Source organism: Phragmites australis, chromosome 5 (assembly GCF_958298935.1).
Source record: "Phragmites australis chromosome 5, lpPhrAust1.1, whole genome shotgun sequence".
Classification (NCBI taxonomy): Eukaryota; Viridiplantae; Streptophyta; class Magnoliopsida; order Poales; family Poaceae; genus Phragmites; species Phragmites australis.
Genome location: NC_084925.1, coordinates 30,777,795 through 30,788,002, shown reverse-complemented (window position 1 = coordinate 30,788,002; position 10,208 = coordinate 30,777,795). Strand labels below are relative to the sequence as shown.

Genomic DNA, 10,208 nt, shown 5'->3' with positions numbered 1-10,208 from the left:
GGGGTCTGATTGGTTTCTCGAGTAACAACATGTCTCGACGGATATGTACAATTTTAAAAGAGAAATATATTTAGTTATTTGTATATATTATTTTAGTCTGATCTGATAAATATGAACTTTTGTATCTACTCATGCAAATATTTTTACTTCTCGGTGTCACAAAATTATCTTCATATATGTAACCAATTACCGTCTCAATTCTTACATCCGTTTGTACGATCTCAGATTTAATCTATAAAAAAAACTCAATTTAATCTATCCAAATGAATATAATCAACTAAATACTGTTATCTTTAACTAATCTATAAAAATAGATATAACTAACTAAACACTCTAAATATATGGATCGAAATATACATCCAAACGGACTAGGGCCTGTTTATTTGAACTTCTGTTTTTGAGCTGGTCTGAAAGCTGTGCTTTTGGCTTATCTGAAAAGTTGTTTTTGAAAATAGGTTGTTGGTTTCTATAATAAATTTTTAGCTTCTCAGTACATAGCTTTTTAGAAAAACATATCTTAGCTAGTTTCTTAGTTTTAATTTATTTTCCTCCTCTAAAATTTTATTTATTCTGACTTTTAACTTCTAGCTTATGTTAGTAGTAAAAATCGAATTAGAAGCAGAAAATAAACATGGGCCTAAATCATGGAGCAACCAATCACACCGTTACCGATTACCACTCGCCAGTAGCGCGGGTTCGAGAGGGGTGAAGCCGACGAAAACCCCCTCCCTCTCCAACCGAGCGGCGCGTAGGGTTTAGGGGGGGAATGGCGGGAGGAGGAACAGGAGGAGGCGGCCGTGGCGACTCCTCGCCGGCGATCAAGCCGATCAACAGGGCGGTGGTGCACCGTATCTGCTCCGGCCAGGTCATCTTCGACCTCTCCTCCGCCGTCAAGGAGCTCGTCGAGAACAGCCTCGACGCCGGCGCCACCTCCGTCGAGGTCAGCCTCAAGGCATACGGCGAGGAGTGGTTCAAGGTCGCCGACAACGGATGCGGCATCTCGCCCATCAACTACCAGGTGAGCTGCTCCGATGGTGATTTCCCCCCATTCCCCCCTGCCGTTAGACATAGTTGTGGATTATTAGTTGCTAACCAAGTCGCTGAACCTAGGCGCTTGCTCTTAAGCACCACACATCCAAGATATCGGAATTCTCGGATCTCAACTCCGTGGTCACCTTCGGGTTCCGTGGGGAAGCGCTAAGCTCGCTCTGCGCGCTAGGGAAACTGACGGTTGAGACGAGGACCAAGGATGAGCCGGTGGGGACGCACCTGGAGTTTGAGCACTCGGGCGTGGTAATCAACGAGAGGAAGACCGCGCGGCAGGTGGGCACCACGGTGACCGTCGAGAAATTTTTCTCCACCTTGCCAGTCCGGAGCAAGGAGTTTAGAAGGAATATTCGGAAGGAGTATGGGAAAGTGATCTCTCTGCTGAATGTGAGTTTTTCCGTTTCTGTTTCTAAGTTTTCTTAGCACTTTCGCGTGAGGATATCAAATGTTCAAGGTAGCTGCTCCCCATTTCTGTTACTAATCTTTGTATCTTACCTGTGCTAGGCTTATGCCTTGATTGCAAAAGGGGTCAGATTGCTTTGCACCAATACCGTCAGCAAAAATTCTAAAATGGTGGTGCTTAGAACTCAAGGAAGCAGTTCAATGAAAGACAATATCATTACCGTATTCAGTTTAAACACTTTCAAATGTCTCGAGCCCTTCAGTGTTACCATCTCAGATGACTGCCAAATAGAAGGTTTTCTTTCAAAACCTGGACCTGGTACTGGTCGCAATTCAGGAGATAGACAATTCTTCTATGTGAATGGCAGACCTGTTGATATGCCAAAGGTCACAAAACTGGTGAATGAGCTGTACAGAAGCTCAAATGCCAAGCAATATCCTGTGGCTATCCTGGATTTCTGCATTCCAACTAAATCGTATGATGTGAATGTCGCACCTGATAAGAGGAAAGTTTTCTTCTCGTCTGAAAGTATGATTCTGCGATCTTTACGGGAAGCTATTGAAAACCTGTACTGCCCTCAGCAGTGCAGTTTCTCCATCAATCACATCGAAGATCCTGAAAAGGAAGAGGATCCTGTTATTGATGAGCGTAATGAAGATACAAATTTGATAGCAGAGGAAAATATTTCATCTCCTGAAAACAGTGATGACAAGGAAGAAACAGATAGCGAGGATGAGGTTTCACCAGAGAATCAGAAAGTGTCTTCTTCAGTGACCAGGGTAGCCATTGAAGCTACAGATAGCAATGCGAGCCCCTTGTCAAGAGCCCCAGCCACTCAGGTTGATAGATCTGCTTGGCTTCCATCCTTCTCGTATGAGCAGCCAAAAAGACCGTTTAAAGAAGGAAAAGGTTATTCACCGGGAGGAAATCATTTTAGAACTGGGCTTGCTGCAAAGTCTACCCATTCAAGTATTGTTCAATCTTCTCTGATGGACTTTGTATCACTAAACAAGCGGAAGCACAGAGAAGATTGCTATCTTATTTCTGAAGCTCCAGTGCTGAGAAGAGGGACATGCTCAGAACAAGTGAAGAGAACAAGTTTGGAAGCAAACACTGTATCACTAAACAAGCGGAAGCATGAAGACGATTGCAATCTTATTTCTGAAACTCCAGTGCTGAGAAGCGGGACATGCTCAGAACAAGTGAGGAGAAGAAATTTAGAAGCAAATTCACCAGTTGCATTAAGCTCAAGCATATCTAATATTCCTGAGTTCAATTTGCCTCGGGAAACAAACTCTTTACAACATAATTCCCCACAATCATTTGTATCTGAGAGAACAGATGTTTCACCGCATTCTAAACCACCTAAAATTGGGACCTGTGGTATGGAATTGCCTCGATTAGGTCCACGTGATGTTCACACTACAGAACCTGATGTGGTAAGCAAACCTGTTGCAAGTCAGATATGCAGCCCTTTCCATTAGATTTCTAGAGGGGATTGGACTACTGCCAATGCCTTTGCTTATTTTTGTCCCTGTTCGTACTTTGCTTGCTCACTTGTTCTTGGCACTCTTGTTAAGTGCTTTGCCTGCTGATCTTACATTTAGAGTTCATGGTCAATTTCTAAACTTGTGAATTAGTCATCATCAATCTACTTTTGGCATTTTGCAACTCCTTGCTTCTGGAATAGGTTCTTTGATTAGCTAGGTTGTGATTCAGTATGAGCCCAATTCCAAAAAGAAAAAAGTTTCTCATCACTTCATAGGATTGACTACTGAATCCTTGCAGGATGATCAGCCTGATCGATGCCTTTCAAACTCTGGTGCTCCTGATAAATATTCAGATATGGAACATCAGAATACATTGACCGATGGTCCTTTGCCTGATGCTCATGATTTTGACAATAGGGGTGCAGTATGTTCTACATCAGTACAATATCCCATTAAACAATTTACGGTTGCTGAACTTAGGAGAAGAAGAAAGATTGGTTTTATGACGTCACATGCAGATAAAGCATATTGTCTTGAGAAAAATACAAGGTAACATTCCTGCTGTTATTACAAACAACTTATGTTGTCATCAGGATTTTTGTTACTGTTTCCCGAATGAATAGTGCATTGTCCTTATGTAGGTGCTATAAAGCTGCAACACTGGATACTTATGTACCCTTAGGTGATGAGGCAAAATTGAATTTGTCAGCTGCAGCCACCGATGAGTTGGACAGGCTTTTCAGTAAAGATGATTTTGGAGAGATGGAGGTGCTTGGCATAACTTTATATTTTCAGATTTTCGTTCTTTTTTGTTAAGGCTCTATGTGAACTTATACTATAAAATATATCATGGAATTCATGGATGGAAGTGCTTTGAGCTATCTCAGTGATGGCTTTTTTCTCTCAATGGTGAATGGGTATGTTGACACTCATTCTGTGCTTTGAGTGACCAGTATGGGCAGATTCTGGAAACTTAGAAACTAGCTTGCAAGAAAACTGGAATATGAATCTAGAGAACTTAAAGACAATCTATTATTATAATCTCTTTGTTTATTTACTTGATGCATATTCATTCTTTGAAAGTAGGTTGCTGTGTTAAAATATTATCTTGTATGCAATTGTTTTTTAGAACTATAGATTTCATTTTCAGGTTGTTGGGCAGTTTAATCTTGGTTTTATCATTGGAAAGCTTGATCAGGACCTGTTTATTGTAGATCAGGTATCTTACATACTTTGTCAATGTAATTCTGTGACAACATCATACAAGCCCCTGGATATGTGGGTTGCAACTTGCAAGGTGCCTCATGTATAATGATTAAACTTTTGATTTTGTCATTAGCATGCCGCCGATGAGAAGTACAACTTTGAGACCCTTTCACAATCGACAACTTTAAACATACAGCCTCTTCTCCAGTGAGTAAGCAAACCCATCATTTTTACCTGCTATTTCTGTACATTGAACTAACTCAATGCCTCTATGTGATGGTTGGGTGTTTCCAAGTATGATTCCGTAATTGGTAACATCATGTTTATCTGTAACATTTGCCATATGCCTCAGTTATGTTGGGTATTTGTGATTATATTCAAATGCAGGCCACTGAGGCTTGATCTATCACCAGAGGAAGAAGTAATCGTTTCTATGCACATGAGCACTATCAGGTATTGGATTGTCTTACTACTTGAATTTAGCCGCTCAACTGTCGGATCAAATAACTTAATGATGAATATATATCTTTTTATGCAGTAGTATTCAGTTGCTTATGCGACCAGATGTTTATTACATCTAAAACCCAACATTTGCTTGTTGAGATTGTTAAGGGCAAAATGGTCATTGTACTCTAGTCTAGGGTTTGGGGGTGTGTCTCCACCTGGAGCTCGCCCACCTTTCGATGCTGCTGCCACTGCCCTGACCTCTCTCTCTTCTTGTGTGAGAAGGGGATCAGCTTTCACGTGGACTCGCGGAGGATTGGGGCTGTGCCTGTGCTTGTGCTTTGGTTGGATGATGGCATCGTGATCCTTGTCTCGCTGCTGTTTCGGGATCCCTAACCTGTGCCATCTTTTGTGCTGCTGCCCACTGCTGCTAGTATCCTTGGTGCTGCTTGTGTCTGCCTCGTATTATAGTCATTCTATCGCCGTGTCTATCCAAGTTCGCCGCACTCTCTCTTGAGCTTGCCCATGCCGTGTGAGTCCACAAATTCCTCGTTAATCAGCTGATTTTTGCATAGCTTGTAGCAGCCGCGGCCTCTGCTTGCTGCAGCCACACTTCTTTGCGCCTCTGCTTGTATGACCGTATTCTGCCAGTGTCTTCACTGGTTGCCCCTGGGTGAGCCACCTAATTATGCTGGATAACTGCCTGGTTGTCCCTTGGTGTGTCAGCTGCCGCTGCTTGTGCTTCTCCTCGCAATTGCACACAACGGTGACATGATGGAGACTCGGACTTCGGATGTTTATATAGTTTAGTGCCTTACCTTTTTAAATGCAATGCTATTGCATACGCTTTGCTTTTTTCTTTTGGGGGGGGGGGGGGTGTTCAGGGTAAAATGATCTCATACAACATATAATGCCCTATTGTACTCTAGTCTAGGGTCCCGGGGGGGGGTCTCATGTCTTGTACTGCGTATATGCCCTATCGGGGCTGTTCAATGCAACCGATTCATTCATACACTCCTCTCCTTCTAACAGACATAACATTCACATTGTTATTTTGTATTTTATTTTGGAATATCTGTCCATAGTTCACAACTCATGCTATCCATATATCGTTCGTTGTCTGTAATTAATTTAAATTTCTCTATTTGTTTTCAAAACTAATACTATGCAGTATGTTTTGCATTCCTGTAGTGAAAGTCTGTCTGTCATATAACTTATGTTATTCATATACCGTTTCTAGTTTTCTTCTTCCGATTTTTATGTGCTGTCTCTATTTAGTTTTGAAAGTACCAATTCATGCATGGCAAAATTTTCCAATTGTGCAACTTGGTCTTTCAGATTTCATGCAAACTTTTTTTCCTCTCTTGGCACCTTATATTTGTTAGGAATATAGTCCTTATCTATTACGTATACGTTAGGTTATTAGAGTCCTTATCCTGTACTTCCTAGTGTACTCTATATATTGCCCTCATAGACTACTATTAAATACAAGTTGTTATTTCTAACATGATATCACAACTAGGTTTAGGTTTTTCTTTTCGGGATGCAGCAACTCGTCCCGTTTAGATCTAGATCTATTCTCACCGTCGGCTTTTCCCTCACTGCTGGCTCCTTCCCGTCGGCTCTCTCTCCTCTTCCTTAGTCGGATTCGGCTCTCCTCCGTCGGATCTACTTGTTCCCGTGCCTCTCGCCCCACTCCCGTGCCTCTCACGCTGCTCTCGTGCTTCGCTGGCTTCCCGTGCTGCTCCCCTGGCTCGCAAGCTCTGTCCTGCTCCTCCTCCTAGGCCCCTATAACACGAGCTCTGCCCCTCCCATGTCCGCATGGGGGGTTGCTCGCCCAGCCGATGGCTTTCCCGCTGCCGACTTCCTGGCGTTGCCTGCCTCGCCGCCGGCTCTCCTTGGGCCGGATCCGCGCCAGGAGCTCCTCCGGTCGCTCGCCTGCATGGTCACCAGGTCCCGTCCGCCTCCCTCCAGCCGGGTGGTCTGCAAGAGTTAACCGTGCTAGATCCACCGCCCGCACGACCCCGCCGGATCTACCCTGTTCGCCTGGGTCCGTCACCGCCAGTGGTTGCTCTACTGCTGGATCTCGTCGCCAGCTCCTCTCTGTCATCGGTTGCTTTGCCGGCGGATCCCGCTGCCCATGGCTTCGCCCTCTGCTGTCTCCGCCCGCCGTCGGCGTCTCGCTTGCACGACGCTCGACTCCAGCACCGTAGCGAGGGCTTCCTTGTCGTGGGCCACCGTTGCTGTCGTCTACTGCTGCCGCGGGGTCTTGTCTTCTTGGAAGTCGGAGATGATTGCCATGGCAGCTCACGTCTCTTCTGTTGGAGTCACATTGGTTGCACTACTTTTCTTTGGGTACATCAAGGGTCGCTTTACTAGGAGCCGTCCATTTATCAGTGCTGTCCAGACTGCCAGTATTGTTGTTCTGCTTTGCTCAGCTTGTTGGCTGGTTATGTTGCATGCTAACCTTTGCCTACGCTGCTAGCTTCTTTTGCATCAAGTTTTTAGTCGTCGTTTTCTGCTACGTCCACATCCAAGTCTTGTCTCTCTTTGAGTCCGTCTATGCCGTGCGAGTCCATGTATTCCTTTGCCCATTCGTCGATTTCTTTCATGGTTAGCTAAATTATATCCTTGTTTCGCTAATCATTTCTCGTCGTTATTGATGCAACTTGCCCATCTAGATCTTTCCGTAGCTCTAGTGATAATTTTCGTTTGTCATCTTGCTATTCATTGTCGCTTTGCTGCGATTCTTGATCAAGGGCATTCTTTGTTATCATCATCATGACTCTACTCATGTGCTTCGTATTGCACTTCTTTGGCTTGATTCGATAGGATTACCAAGGCTCCACTCTACGACGGCTTTGAAGATACAATTTTTTGGATGTATTACTCAAGTTTATTATTTAGTGTCATCTCTTTCAAATGCAACACTATTGCATACGCGTTGCATTTCAGGGGGGTGTTAGGAATATAGAGTCCTTATCCGTTACGTATATGTTAGGTTACTAGAGTCCTTGTCCTGTACTCCCTCGTGTATTCTATATATTGCCCATATATGCTACTATTGAATACAAGTTGCTATTCCTAACAATATTGATGAAAAATATAATTTATCTGTTCACTAACAATGGTTAATAAGTAATACTGAGCAAATTCTTGTTGCCTCACATGTTTTCTTCCATGTTCTCAATTTTCAGAAAAAATGGTTTTGTTTTGGCAGAAGATTTGCATGCTTCCCCTGGTAACCATTATCTTTTGAAAGCTGTGCCATTCAGCAAAAATATTACTTTTGGTGTCCAAGGTATTATTATTCTCACATGTCGTAAATGTTTGTTTTTGTGCATGTCAGACATGGCCTTATTCTAATTTCCCTTGATTTAGATGTAAAGGAGCTGATCTCCATGCTTGCTGATAGTCAAGGAGACTGTTCAATAATCAGTAGCTACAAGCTGGATAGAACTGATTCTATTTGCCCTTCGAGGGTTCGTGCTATGTTGGCTTCGAGGGCTTGCAGAATGTCTACTATGATTGGTGATCCACTAACAAAAGCCGAGATGAAGAAGGTAATTCCAAATTCAATTAGCTTTTGATGGAAATTCTATGGTACTTAAATATCGTTTTGACTTTCCAGAAGCATATGTAATGCTTCGTTCCATTTTGTGTCACCACTCACTGAAAGATAAACATTCCTTCAAAATACTCAATAACCGGTCCTTTTGCTTTTGCACTTCAGATACTTAAAAATCTAACAGGATTAAGGTCCCCTTGGAACTGTCCTCATGGGAGGCCAACAATGCGTCACCTAGCTGATCTGCATGCTATAAAAAACAAAGGTAAGAGTTGAGTCAGCAGTTACCTCTGCCCTTCTCTAGTTACATGGCTATCACTTGTTCTTGTTTATGTTCCAAAAAAAAAAAGTGGATCAGATGGATATCAAAACACTAGTTGTACATAACTGCACTTACTCATACATATTGCATTTTAAAAAAATAGAGGGAGCACCGGAACACTGTTTTAACAGAAACAAAGTTGAAGGAGTTTACATAAGCATATTATGTAAAAAATGAAAAAAAGGACTCCAGTACAACAAGAACAAACTGCCTATCGTAATAATCTTATAGAACATTAATGGATTCTCCTTAAGTAATTTAGTTATTTGCTTTTCTGCAGATTCTGGTTCACTGCTTATTCTTAAAATAGTTGTTTGGTATATGCCTTCTCTTAAATATGCAAACATTTTTGGGAATATCAGATCAGTTTGTCTTCGGTCTTGCATGAAGTTGTGTTATCCGCTCCGAATGTTTAGTTACTTTTCCAAAGTAATCACATGATACACATAATCTGACAAAAGAACACCCATTTACGCTCTTCAAAACTTAAGTGGAATTCCTTTGACTCGCACATTTATAAATCTCTTTCCAATGTTCCAAAGATTCTGCAGTATCAGATGCGACGTTTTGAGGATGGCTCAGCTGATCGGCGGATCATGCTGGGCTTAGGCCGTCCCGTTTTCGCTGCTCCCAATGGAAGAAGGTTTCTAGCTCCATGGCCAATATGGCTTGTAACGTGTGCATATGTGCGCCCCTCCAGGCCTAAGCACCCACCTGTTGCAGAACGATACTTTCCCGTCTATCAACGGATTCCTTTGCCTGTGGTAAATCTATGGCACTCTTTGTCCAGGGACAGCGTTTTATTTAATTTGGCAAAGAAAAGCTTTGAATTTGGCGAGCTGGTTGATGATTACCATCACTGTATTTTCTGTGCTACTTAATTTCCTACTTTCATATGGTGTCATGCTGCGCCTTTTTGGAAGGCAGTGAGGAACTTCAAACTGTACGATCTTCGCCGTTGGATTTTCGTAATGTAGTCACTCTCGTACTTGATTCATGCATCATCATTGATTTGGTGAATATTCAGCGGCTGCCTACAAAGCCCAATTTCAAACATCCATGGAAACGGATTTTCAGAGGCTGTTTGGTTCTCGTTCTCAGGAAGAAAAGCCAAAATTTGGTCATATCAAAACTGGAGTTATGTCAAAATTTGGTTATACTAAAAAGTGTTTAGTTTGAGGCAAAACTAAAATTTTGACTGACTAAAAATTGGAGTGGCTAATTTGAGTGTCAAAATCTTATCTAGTTTTGTTATAGAAAAAATTTAGTTGGCCAAAATTTTCAAGGCGTGATCAAATTTTGGACTTGAATCAATCAAATTTTAGACTTGAATCAAACAAGCTAAATTTTCTAGACATAGCCAAATTTTCGCTTGGCTTTTCTAGGGCAAGAACTAAACAACCCGTTAGTCTCTTATCTGGAAGGTCTGGGCATAGCATGGCTGGCAATCCAAAACACTTTTGGACTACGGATAGACCGGCTTCTAGAGGATCTATCTATTACTAGTATTTGCCGTCCATTATCTCTACCCTGGTTGCGCCACGTCAGCAAGATTTTGAAGATCGTTGAATCACTGTGCTAGATGGTCGGATCTGCCGTGATAGATGTGTGGCTCGTGTGCCCGGTGCTCTGGAGCTTTCGACGATTCGAGCTTTTCCCCCATCTCCCGTGCTCCCGTCTCCTTCGCTGCACAAGAATCCCGAAGCATTGCGCGCCACAGATCCCCGT

At 42.7% G+C, this 10,208-nt stretch overlaps 1 protein-coding gene across 3 annotated transcripts; it reads left to right on the top strand.

Annotated features, from left to right (window-relative positions):
* The first annotated feature begins 660 nt into the window (after positions 1 to 660).
* On the top strand, positions 661 to 9,333 carry LOC133919199 (DNA mismatch repair protein PMS1). Of its 3 annotated transcripts, none has more exons than XM_062363512.1 (12): positions 661 to 1,018; positions 1,111 to 1,434; positions 1,552 to 2,889; positions 3,248 to 3,489; positions 3,582 to 3,708; positions 4,091 to 4,159; positions 4,280 to 4,353; positions 4,534 to 4,599; positions 7,788 to 7,891; positions 7,972 to 8,153; positions 8,324 to 8,423; positions 9,023 to 9,333. In XM_062363512.1, exons 1-12 carry the CDS (start codon positions 767 to 769, stop codon positions 9,049 to 9,051), a joined length of 2,907 nt encoding a protein of 968 aa, XP_062219496.1. In that variant the 5' UTR covers positions 661 to 766; the 3' UTR covers positions 9,052 to 9,333. The 3 variants fall into 3 exon arrangements, with proteins under 3 accessions (XP_062219496.1, XP_062219495.1, XP_062219497.1); XM_062363511.1 differs by having other exon boundaries at positions 3,239 to 3,489; XM_062363513.1 differs by lacking the exons at positions 7,788 to 7,891; positions 7,972 to 8,153; positions 8,324 to 8,423; positions 9,023 to 9,333 and having other exon boundaries at positions 3,239 to 3,489; positions 4,280 to 4,357.
* The last annotated feature ends 875 nt before the right edge of the window (positions 9,334 to 10,208 follow it).